Source organism: Nyctereutes procyonoides, unplaced genomic scaffold, assembly GCF_905146905.1.
Source record: "Nyctereutes procyonoides isolate TBG_1078 unplaced genomic scaffold, NYPRO_anot_genome, whole genome shotgun sequence".
Classification (NCBI taxonomy): Eukaryota; Metazoa; Chordata; class Mammalia; order Carnivora; family Canidae; genus Nyctereutes; species Nyctereutes procyonoides.
In genome coordinates this window covers 35,993,727-36,007,591 of record NW_026575126.1, presented here as the reverse complement: position 1 = coordinate 36,007,591, position 13,865 = coordinate 35,993,727, and the positions used below count along the sequence as shown (strand labels likewise).

At 57.6% G+C, this 13,865-nt stretch overlaps 1 protein-coding gene across 1 annotated transcript in view; it reads right to left on the bottom strand.

The window, feature by feature from the left end:
• Window positions 1-785: 785 nt before the first annotated feature.
• SLC6A17 (solute carrier family 6 member 17) overlaps window positions 786-13,865 on the bottom strand; it is a 49,090-nt gene continuing 36,010 nt past the window's right edge. The window contains exons 7-12 of the mRNA XM_055340815.1: window positions 8,863-9,104; window positions 8,390-8,582; window positions 6,427-6,619; window positions 5,780-5,939; window positions 3,967-4,129; window positions 786-3,486 (exon numbers count right to left, since the gene is read on the bottom strand). Coding sequence (XP_055196790.1) covers window positions 3,118-3,486; window positions 3,967-4,129; window positions 5,780-5,939; window positions 6,427-6,619; window positions 8,390-8,582; window positions 8,863-9,104 — 1,320 coding nt within the window. The 3' untranslated portion in view covers window positions 786-3,117. The remainder of the gene's footprint in view (window positions 3,487-3,966; window positions 4,130-5,779; window positions 5,940-6,426; window positions 6,620-8,389; window positions 8,583-8,862; window positions 9,105-13,865) is intronic.

The following is a 13,865-nucleotide window of genomic DNA, read 5'->3' as shown; positions in this document are numbered from 1 at the left end:
GGTGCCGCTGTGAGGAGGGCCAGAAGGGGGCCCCCGCCCATAATACTGCAGGCTTGCTTGGGGCCCAGCACAACACAGCTTCCAGCCCCAGCCGCAGCCTGTGGCCGGAGACCCACAAGGGCTTCTCCTGGCACTAGGAGCTGGATGTCCCCTCGGATGTCCTGCTGGAGGGCAAAGCCAACCGCGCTGGTGTCAATCAACCAGTGTGCCCTCCCCATCCATCCCCAGCTGGATCTCGGGCTTCATGTTGGCTCAGTGGACAGAGGGCATCTGAGCAAGAAGCTGGTGACGGGGCCTGGACAGGCAGGAGCAGGGACCAGGGGACTCATTCGGACATGCCCCGCCCCGAGTCCACCGTCCCCTGTGGGCACTGCGTGGACAGCACCAAATCCAGTAAGGAAGGGATGGGGAGCCCGTATAAGGATGTGGGGGCTCACCCCTCTCCGGCCACCCCCGCTTCTCCGGGGGATCTGGGGCTGGATGGTACCTGGTCAGATGCCCCCGTCCTTGGCCCCAGGCCTCCCCCCACTCCCGGCTCCCCTGAGGCGTGAGGACAGGAGTGTGTGTCAGCAGCGCAGGGGAAAGCTGTTCCTTTCAGAACTGTCTCAAGGACAAAGGGGACGGAGATGCTGTGAGATGCTCTCCTGGGGTCTCACCATCTTAAGAAACCCAGCGCTCTTCCTCAGGATGAAGAGCTTGTGAGTCCAGTGGAAACAGCGAGAGGTTGGCTAGAAAATAAATTTAGGGGCTTCCCCCCCACCCCCCCGCAATGCCCCTCCTTCCCTGTTTCCCCCGCAAGCCCAGTGGTGTGCAGGCAGTGAGTCACCGGCAAGAAACACCTGCCTTTCCCCACAGCACCCTGCCCCGAGGCCTTGCCTCACAGCCGGGAGGAGAAGGAGGCCGGGGGAGGGCGGTGTGGTCTTCAGGAAAGCGGTGAACACTGGGAATCACAAATCACCCTACACACACCCACGCCCACGGATGTGCACACGCCACACACATACACGCGCACACACGCATACACCAAGCTCCAGGCCCCGTGTCTAACGCAGCAGAGACACAGCCGGGACAGGGCCTGGCCTACGGAGAAAGGCTACAAGGACTACCCAGCCCCTAGGAACCAGCAGACATCCCAGCTCAGCCGCCCTACTGCAGGCTGGCAGGCTGGGGCCTGGCCCAGCCACACGCTACAAAATTAAAAATATATCAAATATACAATGAAAATAGATCTGTACAGCACTGAGGATGAAAATAGTCCACCAGCCACAGTATAATATTGGGTTTGTCAGTTAACAGCATTTACACCCACATGTACAGATTGAATATACAATAGAAATAGAATATGTAGAGAGTATATATAGTAGAGTGTCTCTCCTGGGGCCTTGCTTCTCCTGTTGCTAAATCTGCTGGGATTAGGCATGGGGGCCAGGTAGGAGGTGTGAGGTGAGGGTGGCTAAGGTGGGATGTGGTGCCCCGAAGGCTCATGTCTTTAGGGAGACGTGGGTCTCCTCCCCCGCATCATGCTCAGAAAGGACAGGTGTGGCCAGAGGGCTGGAAACGGGAGCAGATGGGGGAGGGGTGAGTAAAGGAAATGGCAGGGTGGGAGGATGGACCCCCTTCAGGCAAGAGGGGGGAACTGAGCGGCTGAGGGATGAGGGAGGGAACTCTGGACCTAGTCTGTCCCTCCCCTTGCTGAGAACACGAGACGAACGCACGGCCTTCAGTTGAAGATGCCCAGACCTAGCGCTGTGACCTGCCGCTGCTCTCCCCACGGCAGCCCTCAGAGATGGAGTCCTGGGGTCCCGCCTGCCTGCCCGCCTTCCATTCATCCGCACCCGCGCACCCATGCAACCATCCTGCCACCAGTCCATCCATCCCTTTGCAGGCACTGTGTCCAGCCAGGTTCGGATCCTCCCGGCCTGTACTCTGACAGCAGCCCGCTTCCAGGGGAGGCCTCAGGTCAGGGTGGGTGGGAGGCTGGGGGCACTGGGCCCCAGGACAGAGACCCGGCCCTTCGTCTCGGCAGGCTCCTGCGTCCACAGCACTGCCCACGGCCTCCCCTCCACAGGGCTGGGCATCTTGGGGAAGGCTCCCGAGGTATTTGCACACGATGTACACGCCATGCTGACTGTGCTTGCACAAGGAGAGTGAGTGGCAGCCCAACAGGGGCAGTGAAATTATCCATCTTTCCCCAGGGGCGAGGTTTCCTGGGTACAAGCCCCTGAACTCCAGGGACCCTCCATTCCAGGAGAGAAGCTGCCGCTAGCAAGAAAGTTGGGCCCCAGGTGAGAGAGGGAGTGTGCTTCACAATTGTGCTCCAAACCATCTGAATTGTGCTGTGAACCCTCAAGGGTGCTCTGGAAACCTGTGTACTGCACCCCCGCCCCCCCCCCCCAGGAAGGAGGCCCAGGCTACTACTGTGGCCTCCAGGGTGGGGATGGAGAGGGCAGGCCAAGCCCTCCTGGAGATGGGGAAGGGCCCCAGGCGATCACCGCCCTCCCAGGCAGGATGCAGGACACACCCTGCCCCAGGTGGGTCAAGGACAGGGGACAGTGCACCCAGAGTCCCAGGCTGAGAGGCCCCCATCCCCACTGCCCTCCTGCTGCCAAGGCTTGAGCTCAAGCCAGAGAGCTCCAGCTGCCTCACCAAACAACCTGGGGCCTTCTACCAGATTCCATGCCAAGTCTGGGCCCTGCGTCCCTGCACAATGATCCCGTCCCCAACCTTAAATCAGCGCCCTCTGGGACGCCCCACACCGCACCCTGCCCCACCCAGTGCCTCTCACCACCACTGGGCAGCACAGAGGTTGCCCAGGGCCTCGGAACCACAGGTGCCAGGTTACAGGGAGAGAGGGTGGGGGGCGCCCCTACAGTGGCCACTCGCTGTCTCCCAGTGCTGGGAATCAGGGCTCTTCCCGTTAGTGGCCTGCAACTCGGTGAGAGGATCCGGAGGTTAGACAGGGTGGGAGCCTGGGCTGGGGGCGGTGTCTCCGAGGCCCTGCTCAGGTGTAGGGGAAGCGGGCTGGGAGCAGGGTGGGTGAGGAGGGCAGCCCCCAACCCCTGGGCAGAAGGGGCGGGGCGAGGGCGGGTCCAGGGCGGGCGGGGCGGGGGCAGGCTGTCACAGCTCCGACTCCGGGGTCCCCGCCAGGAGGTAGCTGCTCCCATAGCGTCCGTTGGGGTTGCCGCCGGTCTCCAGGGGGGACGTGCTGCCGGGCCCCAGGTAGGAGCGGTGGGTGGGCATGGGGGAGGGCGCCTCACTGGGCACCTTGCTGAGGATGAAGCGGGTCTCGTCGTTCTCCTCCAGGTTGGAGATGTCCTTCATCATGCGGCCCTTCTTGTAGGACACGGACAGGGTGTTGGAGCCGTCGGAGAGCAGGTGGCAGTGTCGCAGAAGGAACACCACGGGGATGGGCAGGGCGGCCACGACGATGAGGGTGATGAGCAGGGCCATGGCCCAGGTGGGGAAGTACAGGTAGCGCTCGGCAGCCTAGTGGGGCACGGGGTGAGGGCTGCCGCCGCTGTCCGACCGCTCACCCTCCCGGGACCGCCGGGCCTGCTCTTCCCGCCACCACCCCCACCTGCCGTCCGGGCTGGGCACCAGCTGACCGTGTCCGAGGCCCTCGGGTGGCTACCTGCGTTAGCCGGTCGCCTTCGGGGAAGGCCTGAGCTCCCCGGGGCCTCAGTTTCTACAGCTGTAAAGTGGATGGGTGATTCAGCCCACAGACGTGGAGACAGAGCATGGGTTAGAAAGACTGGACCAGAGTGTCGACCTCTCTGAGCCTCGGTCTCCCCACGTGTACTATGGGGATAAAGCCACCTCTCTGTGCTATGGGCCGTGGTAAAGACGGTGGCCCTGGCATGGCCGGGGACACCCTGGCGGGGCCGGCACACGGCAGCTACCCTATAAGGGTTTACGTCTATTGCCTGTTGGGTGGAAGCAACCCTGGGGTTTCAGGTGCCCCCTCACCTCCTCCTTGATCCAGGCGCTGTACCCCGGGGGTGTGACCCCCAGCTGGATGATGCTGGCCGTGGTGAGCACAGCCATACACAGTGGAGACACGAACTTCCACATGTAGAAATAGAAGCGATAGGGCCGGAAGCCCAGCATCTCCGTCAGCTCCTGCATGAACCTGCCAGGGGCACAGAGGGCCCGGAATTGGCATCCCTGCGGAGCTCGCGCATTCCCCCACAACTGCCTCCTCCAGGAAGCCCTCAGGGACCAGTCCCTCCCTCCCAGCCTCTTCCATTCCTCACATTCAGGGCTCCCAGTTTATTATTGGGTAGCCCCGGTTGGCGTCTGGGCAGGCTCTGGTGGCGCCTGCTAGCCTCTGAATACTTCAGGTCACACCCCACCCAGGGATATGTTGGCCTCCCAGGACGTGCCCAGCAGGTGGGCAGGCACTGGGGGAACCCTGCAGCCACCCCGCGCCCAGCCCCACTCCCGCTGGCCTGGCTCTAGACTGCCCCCTGCTGGAAACGAGGTGCAGTGCACTTCCCCAGCGTCCAGAGGCCCCGACTTGGGGGTTTCTAACCTGGGGGTCTGGGGGTGGGATGATGGTAACTGTAGGCTGTATGTGAATGTCACTAAAAAAAAATCATCTCTACTTGAATAACACCTAACTGAAATCTTGCATTTCTTTCTTTTGTACATGCAAACAACCACAGCGTTATTAGTGGGACCTGAGACTGTCACCAGTTGGTTAAATGACAGTATCTTCCTGTCAGGTTACACTTGAAGCTACCTACAAACATCATTTACATTTATCACTAATCACTATTTCACAATTACCATTATGATTACCCTAGCTAGATCTTCTGACTTAATGCACTAAAAATAAACTACACATACATTACCATTTCAGATTTCAAACTGTATTTTTGTTATTTTTCAACTTAATTCATTTCCTATAGGATCCTATATATTTTTCTCTTATCCACTTAAAAACAACATTCTGAGAAGGCATACAGGGGCTTCACGAGACTGCGGAAGAGTCAGAGGCCCTCGTCTCACAGCATCTTCCACCCCGGGCTCACAGGGCTGCTCCTGTCTTACCACCGCATCCCCGCCGACGTTCTTGGAGGAAGATGATGGCCGTAGCAGGACCGTGAGAGAGCCTGATTCTAAGACCCGGTGCAGACATCAGGGGAGCCCTGGCCTTGCAGAGAGTAGGAGGGGCCGGGCCCTGGGGCTTCCCAGGCACACAGACTTACTAAATGAAGAACGAGGCCCGGGGCAGACAGCGAGTGTGGCTCTGCCCTAGGCTCAGGCCAAGACACCCAATCCTTCCTCACGGCTGACTTCCCTTACTCCACCTGACCCCACACTTCAGCCCCAAACCACAGCTCGGTGCACACCCCTACTTAGATCACCAGAAAACTCTCTCGGCTGCCGAAGTTCAAGAGCCCTCTGAGGGCAGGGGCCTCCTGTGTCCCCAGTAAGTGTTTAACAAACTTAAAAGAACTCTGAAGAGTTGGTTCTCAGGTAAGGGGCTATGGTAACTTAAGGCAGTTTAGGGTAATGCCAGGACCTGCACCCAGGACACTGGTGTGCTCAGCCTAGCTCTGCCTCTCACCAGCCAAGGGGCCTTGGGTAGTCACGCCCTCTCTCTGAGTCTCAGTTTCCCCAAATGATCTCTAAGGGCATTTTCAGCTGTGACATTCTGACCCTGTGGTCTCCTGTTCCACTCAGAAGTGGCCCTGGAAACCCAGCACTCCCCAGGGGGTCCTGAGAGGGCACACGCCTCCTCCTCTCCCCACCCCTTCCCCCTTGTCCCCCTTACTTCTTAGTTCCATAGATCCAGGCCACGGCAATGTTCTCAAGGATGACGATGACGGTGAGCGGCAGGGTGGCCGAGTAGTCATCAAACATGGTGACAAAGTAGTTCCCGGAGCGCTGGACGAACAACAGCCCCACGAAGAATGCAAAGACACAGCAGCCCACTACAGAGAGCCGGGAGGCCGGTGTGGGGGCAAAGGTGTAGGGTGGGCAGGGCCCGAGGGTTTCGGGGGGCACCCAGGCCCCTCCCTTCCCACCCCTCCTCCCCGAAGGCCTTCAAGGGAGTGGGATCCAGACACTGGGGTTCTGAGCTCCCACTCTTCTAGGACGGGAGCAGCCCAGGGCCAGAGTGACAGAGATGGAGCAGGGCACAGGCCAGCACAGAGGGAGGGCACCCCTGCCCAAGAGGATTTGGCAAATGACCTGAGACAGGCTGCCCCCAGCTCAGGTTTAGCACAGATTCCCAGACAGCCTTCTCCCGGCTCTCGAGTGCTCTTCTCTGGGGGGTGAGCCGGGCTCCGACTGCATCCCAGTGCGGGCAGCAGGGGCCTTGTCAGTGTGGAGTCTCAGGTCAGAGGCACGTCCTGACTGTGGTCCCCGAGGGCAGCCCGCAAGGCCAGCGGGGGAGCGGGGGCGGCCAGGAGGCCTTACCTGTGAACATCTCCTTGGGCACCTTGAAGGTGTCGATGATGGGTGTGGTGATGCCAGCCATGGTCCCAATCATGCTGCCCAGACCCAGGTTGATGAGCATGAGGAAGAACATGACAGACCAGAAGGGGGATGCAGGGAAGTGCGTCATGGCCTCGGTGAAGGCGATGAAAGCCAGCCCTGTGCCCTGCACGGACTGGGGTGGGGGGGTGGGGTGGAAGACAAGCACTCAGTGACGCCCACATGGCTCCCAGGAGCCCCCTGCCCCCTCATCTCTGGCCCTGGAGCTCTGAGAACAGCTCTTCCCTCTTTCACAGGAACCGGTGCCCTCACCTAAATCCTCCTGCCTTTGGCCAGTCAGTGGGTCTCAGACTTGAGTGAGCATCGGAATCCCCCCTACCCCAAGGAGGAAGACAGCAATTTGAAGTTCACCTGCGGGAACTGGAAGCTACACGTGGTACAGGGACCCCAGGTGATTCAGATGAAGATGCTCACATTTAGAAATACACCCAGCTTGAGACCTTGCTCCTCTAGGCAGTCTTCCCTGATTGCTCCAGCCACCACTGTGGGAGCTCCCAGCCCTGAACTCCAGACTTGAATGTAATGGGCTCAGCCTCGGCTGCCTGATGGAACCATACTGCAGCCTTTAAAACACCAATGTCTGGGTCTCACCCTGGAGACGGATTTGCTTGGTTTGGGGGTAGAGCTGGGTAGCTGGGTTTTATTAAGTCCCCAGGTGACTCTGATGGGCAGTCGAGGGAGAGAGCCACTGCATTAATGCTTGGGCCCCTGCTCCTGGGGCAAGTGACCACACACTTTTACGTTTCCTGTAAGGACCAGTGACTCTGAAGGAGCACCTCCCCACTGTGTGAGTGTGTAGTTCTTGCCGTTTGGACGTTATCGAGGTCCTACTGTATAAGAAAAAAAAACCTGTCATAGTCCTAGTTATATTTAGAGGACTAGACCATGCCCATGAGAATGGGGCAGGGTCTCATGGAAGGAGGAGTCCTTTATACTGCTGGTCACCTGGGGCAGAAACAGGGCAGGGGTCCCCAGCCTGGAGCCTTTGCTCTTGATCACATGGGAAGGGCAAAGGGGACAAGACACGGCTCCGTCGGCATTGGGGTGGGACCAGTAGTACGCCGCTGACTGAATGTGGAGCCCCGGCATCAGGACAGGGGAAGCGTCACCTTCCCTAGCTTCATGAAGAAGGGCAGGGTTGGCCTGGGCTGAAAGGAACTGCCTCTGTCCAGAAGCCTTGGCACTAGTTGGGTCCCAAGACCCCATGGTCCTCTCTCCTGTCACCTCTAATTTGAAAATGTCCAGCTGTGCAGATGGGAATAGAAGCAAGGTGTCCAAAGTTGGGCCTGAGCACTAATGAGGAAGTGCCATGCTGCGGCTCTACCCCAGGGGCTAAGGGTCACTGTGGCAGTGGGAGCTGCTGTGGGGACAGCGGGGGGCCAGGGAGGAAGAAAAGCATCAAGGGCTGCCCCGGAGCTTGGACATTTGAACCCTGGCTCCCCTCACAGCCGTGAGACCGTGAGAACACTCCCAACTCCTAGGCTGCACAGCTGTAAAACGGGACGATACTAACACTGCTTCAAAGCACTGTCCCCGGGGCCTAAGGGGATCGACAGCAGGGGACAGACTTTACCACAAATGCTCATTTTCTGTGAGCCACACACAGGAATCCCATTCAATGACTCTGCAAGTCACTCTGTGCAACTCCTGTGATTTCTGTGATGCGTGTCTGCCCCATCCCCGTCGAGGGCCGGGCTTTGGCCGATACCTTTCCTCAGTCCCTCCCCGGACACATAGTAGGTCCTTGCTCCTGAGCCAGCCAGTGAGTCCCTGGCGGCCTTCTGAGGCCAGTGTGCAGGCCCCAGCCGTCCACGGCCTGGCTCTGGGGCCACACTCCCACGTCTGCCTTGCTGCCCAGCCCGGGGAAGGGCAGCCTGTCCCACACCTTGTCCAGCTCGTCCTCCAGAAGGCAGGGGTCAAGGCCCAGGGCTGAGAAACGGTCCTCCTTCACGGCCTTGATGACTCTGTACATGTCCGTGTAGTCCTTGGCAGTCAGGTGCGAGAAGTTGACGTGGGGAGGGATGAGGTCCCGGCTCAGGACGTTGGTGTGGAGGTACCCCAGGATTTTCTCAGCATTCCTGCAGCGCAAAGTGGAGGGGTCCAGGTAAAAAGGCAGGGGTGGGCACAGTACCCGGAGGCACCTGCCAGACACCCAGGCAGGACCCTCCCCGCCCCCACGGGCCATGATGGAGACGGCTCTGAACCCGAGCCTGGGACACGCGGCTGGGGACACAGAGAGCTCCTCTGACCTCCACCGTCAGCCCAGGGAGGGGAGACGGGGACTCTGGCTCCGTGGCCCTCCCGCCGCGCCTAGGACTGGTGGACAGGAGAAAGGACAGGAGAGGACATGCCACCTACTCGACCACACACTTCTCGTTCATGATGTTGGCCTTGAAGCCCAGCACAGCAAACACCACGAGGGTGGCCAGCACCGAGGTGAAGAAGTTAATGAAGGACACCAGCGCAGCATCAAAGTGGCAGTTGTTGTCTTGCTTGTTGTAGCTGGAGAAGGCGATGACGCCCCCGAAGCCCAGCCCCAGGGCAAAGAAGACCTGGGTGGCCGCCTCCCGCCACACCTGGGGGTCCAGCATCTTGTCCAGCTGTGGGCGCGGGGGACCAGAGACACACAATGATGGTTTCCCGCCACACTCCTTTCCTCAGCACCCCCAGCTCAGAGGCCACACGGCGGAGTGGGAGACAGGGCTGCATGAACAGGGGGGCCCCCAACCCCTCTGAGAGGCAGTTTCCCCACACACAGGCCACAGACAAACAGGAGCATCGGCTTCAGAGGATGCTTGTGAGGTTTAGGTAAGATCAAAAGAAACACTATGTGCTTACTCAGTACTTCTCGGCCGACTTTAACTGCCACCTTTGCTTACCGTGGAGCTATCCTACTGAGGAATATCTTCAGGGCTATCAGGTACAATGCGTGCTGCACACACAACTCCAGGGAGTGCCATTCACTTGAATGGTCCCTCCTAGAGTTGTGCAGTGTACAGCCTGCACAACAGTATCAGAGAACTAAGAACACCAGTATTTCACCGATACCTTCTGCACTCGAAGCCCTGAGAACAGACACCACCCTCCTGCCCACCTGATCACTCTTTCCCTAGAAAAAAAAAAAAAGGACCAACGTTCATTCATACACATGTACGTGCTCCAGATCACAGAAGGGCCTCAGTTTTCTCATCTGAAAAATGGGAATAACAACAGTGTCCACCCCACGGCGATGGTGAGGATCGAATGTGGCAGCCACCGGTAACGGCTGGCACGCAAGTAGCCAAGGAACCCTGCCGAAGTGCCTCTGACCTAGCGGGGACGGGTTTTCTTGGTGAGGGGCAGGAGTTATTACTCACATTTTGAGTGAACTGAGACCCGCAAGGTAGAAATTCCTTGCTCAGAGCGATGGAGCTGGTTGTTGGGGCAGAGGAATCACTCAAGCACAGGTGGTCTGAGGGGGCCCATGGTGCCCCCTAGCAGCATCTCCTGGCGCTTCTACTCAGACTGTCCCCCCTGCCCCCCACCTCCGCTGTGGAGGCTGACCCAAGTGACAGACCAGGAGACAAGGAGGCGCTACAGAGTTTGCTGTCCCTGCAGGCACAAGCCCACCTGGTCCCGCCCTGCCACCGTTGCTGCGGGCCTGTGGCTCAGTCCCCCCGTGTGTGCACCAACCCAGCGCTCGCCCGGGACAGAGGCCCACCGGCCCGCTGCCTCGGCAGCTCCCTGGGCATATGTGGGCACCTGCAGTCACTGCTCTAGCCAAGAAGGTGTTGGCAAGACTAGAGGCACTTCAGGCTGAGGCGGGAGAGGAGCACAATGGTAGCAGGGCCTGCAGGGTCAGTATGCAAATGGAGCCTTGGCCGGCAAGTGGGCTCTAGGGGAGATTAAGGTCCCCTACACCTTGCACAATATAAAGTCATCTTTGGTCTGCCAAGAAAGGCCAGAATCCAGACATTAAGGAGCTAACAGCCCCCGACACCCCCAAGAAGGTGACACCCTCCTCATGCCCTCCAGCTCTCTGCACCCTCGGTGGTAACATGCTGTGGCCTCCCTGTGACTGTGACATGCAGCCGCTCATCCATCAAATGTGGTCACCTGCTGTGAGCCAGGCCAGGCGCCAGCTGATGGGGAGCCACAGAGAGCGAGAGCAGGCAAGGTCCCAGCTCCCGTGGAGTTGACATTCTAACTGAAGACAAGGCCACTGTCAAATGACCCCACAAAGAGGTGCTGAGTTGAAAGCTGTGGCCTGGACAGGGGCTGTGCATGCAGGCCAGGTACCCCATGCTCGGAGAGCCTGTAACAGGGGGACTTGAGCCAGCCAGGAGCCCAGGGAAGGGATCCTTGAACTGACATCTGAGAGACCCGAAAGCAAGGCTAAGAAAGGAGGGAAGAGCATTCCGGCAGAGGGAACATGTGCAGAGGCCCTGAGGCGAGGCAGGACAGAGGGCAGGTGGAAGTTAAGGGAAGGACCCAGATAGCTTGAAGCAGCCAGGACAAGGCAGGAGAGGTCCAGGCGAGGCTGGGAGGTGGAGGAGTCAGATCAAAGGTCCTGTAGGGATCCTAAGAAAGCACTTAATCCAGGAAACCGCTAAGGGAAGCGGAGGAGGAGGGAAGCAACCTAGCCGACCCTAGCCTCGGACTGGAGACGGGGGGGAATGCTGGGGAGTCAGATGCCAAGGGGGCAGTTATGCTTCTAGCTGGTGTACGCGGCAGGGTGTTGATGGGGTCCGAGGAAAACGGGCAGGTCTTCATAGGGTTGGAACGGGGCAGATCAAGGCATTGGCTGTGGAAGTGTTGAGTTTCAGGTGCTTTTACAGCATCTAAGAGGAGATGTCAAGTGGGCAGGCAGACAAATGGGTCTGGAGTACAGAGAAGAGGCTGAGCCGGAGATGTAACTCCGGAGGAGCAGGTGTGCCGGAAAGAACTGAAGCCCTAAGTGTGGAGTCGTGAGAAGAGGCGAGCCAGAGGCCCAGGCAACATCTCCAAATTCAGTGCAGCAAAGAGCCTCACAAGGGAGGGAGAGGAGGTGCGAGAGCCCAGACCATGTGGGGTGGGGTGGGGTGGAGGGGAGCAGGAGGGAGTTGGATCCGGATGGGGAGGAGGGGGGCCATGCTGCTACCAGGAGAAGGGGCTAAGGTGAGCAGGTCCTGGGTGGGCTGGGTCGGAGCTGCTGTGGAGGCGATGGGGCCAGAGTCAGGTAGGAGCCAGGAAAGCTGAGAAACAGAAGGGAAGAAATGAAGGTAAAGAAGTGGATAATCAACTCCTTGGAGAAGCTCACCTTGGAATGGGAGGAGAGGGTGGCAGGTCCAGGGAAGACCATGAAATCAATGAGGTGTCGCTTTCGTTATCTTGTCTTTGTCTTTATTTTTAAAAAAGATTTATTTGTTTATTTGAGAGAGAGAATGAGAGAGTGCACATAGAGGGAGAGGGAGAAGCAGGCTTCCCGCAGAGCAGGGAGCCTGATGCGGGGCTCCATCCCAGGACTCCGCTATCATGACCTGAGCCGAAGGCAGATGCTTAGCCAACTGAGCCTCCCAGGTGCCCCTCAGTTTTTGTCTTTAATGCAGTGACTTGATAACAGGTAAAAGCGGATGGAGGGCAGAGGGTCTAGAGGGCCAGGGAGCTGTCTTCCATAGGAGACGCTGGAGCTGCTCACTGGGGGACCAGGACAAGAGAACGGGATGGGGCAGGTGCAGGCGGGTTTTGATATTTTGTGTCTGTGAAGGAGTTTGGGTCTGGGTGGCTCTTGTTCACCCTCTAAAGCAGGAGGCCAAATCATCTGTTAGGGGTGAGGTCAGAGCGTGCAGACATGTGGAAGCAGGTTAAAACCGCCCCAGTGAAGCATGGAGAATGAGACGCCAGAGAGATGGAGTAGGGTTAGCCCACACTGTTGAGGGTCCACTGTGATCCAAATGGCATCTTTACCAAAGTAGCACAGGCCCACATTTCCTTACCTAAAAGCCCTGAGGCCAGATGGTTTTGGAATTCCGGCTCTTATTCCTAACTCTATTTTAGAAAGGTAATATGGTACATATGCCACATAATTACATAACACCCCCAGCGGGGTCTGGGGTGGCACCCCATAATCAAACACATTAGTATTTCTGCAGCAGCATATGAATATTCACACCAAGTGAATCAATAAAGACTATAAATAGCCTCACATCTGTTCAGGTCATTTTGCCACCAAATGAGTTCCAGGAGAAAGTAACAACAACTTTTGTTTTTCAGGGCTATTTGGATTTTGGCATCGTGAGTAAGGAAACAGAGGCCTATACAGAAATTTGAAGAACTATTTTTAAAAGAAGAGCAAAGCCCTGTCCCGCTGGGAAACATCGCCTGTCTCCTGGGTGGGTTCTTAAATGATCCTCCCAGAAAATTCTGGAAAATGGGCAGAGGGATTCCTTGTACCTGGAAGGCATGCAAGCATTCACTGATGCTCACAAATGTCAGTTCTACCAAGGAGGGGGATCCCAGGCACTTCCCTCGGGGTAGAAACCTAGACCCAGTGGCTGGTCTGGTGAGTTCCAAGCAAGAAGCAGCACAAGATTTTGTAAGAAATGGTAGATTGAGATGGACACAGCCCTGGTGGTCTCCCTTGCATGTGGAAAAATCCTCGATGGTTGTTCCCCGACTGTCTGCTGGCAAATCTTTTTCCAGTCTTTGTTCCCATTTCCAAATGCAGTGAACTTGCTCTTCAAAAGCGCTGCGGTCTCACACCTCTGTCCTTTGCCCAGGCTGTTCCCTCTGCCTGGAATTCCCTTCCTCCTACTCACATTCTGGCGAAACTCCTATTTATTTCTCAAAGCCCAGCACAAATATCACCTCCTCCCTGGGCAGTGATTTCTCCTCTCTCCTCTGGGAGAGCTAGTCATGGTCCTAGGGCTCTCACAGCTCTGGTCAGTACCTGCATGACAGGATTCTAGGTCTGCCTCCTTTTCGATACGTTGTGTTTCTTGGGGGGAGGGGAGCCCATCTCCTGTGCATCTTCCTGTAAGCAGAGTCTGATGCATGGAAAGACAAGGAAAAGGGTGAGGGGCAAGAGAGTCCGACCAGGCTGCTTCCTCACGGTGAGCCGAGCAGAAGGACCAGACCTGGAGCTATGAAACCGCACTGGCCTTTCGGTGCTAGGATCCAGGCTCCTGGGACAAGAAGATCCTTATGGCTTTAAACTTCTACTTTCCAAAACATGGCTATTTTAATGCTGGCTTCCTTTCCTTCTCTCTTGCTTTTCCCTCTCCCTCCTTCCCCCTGCCCTGTCCTCTGCCTCCTCCTCTTCTTCATCTTCTTCTAGTGATTAGTTCATTTTTCATCTATATCAATCATTACTAAAGTTTTTACAAAAGGATCTGGACCATCTA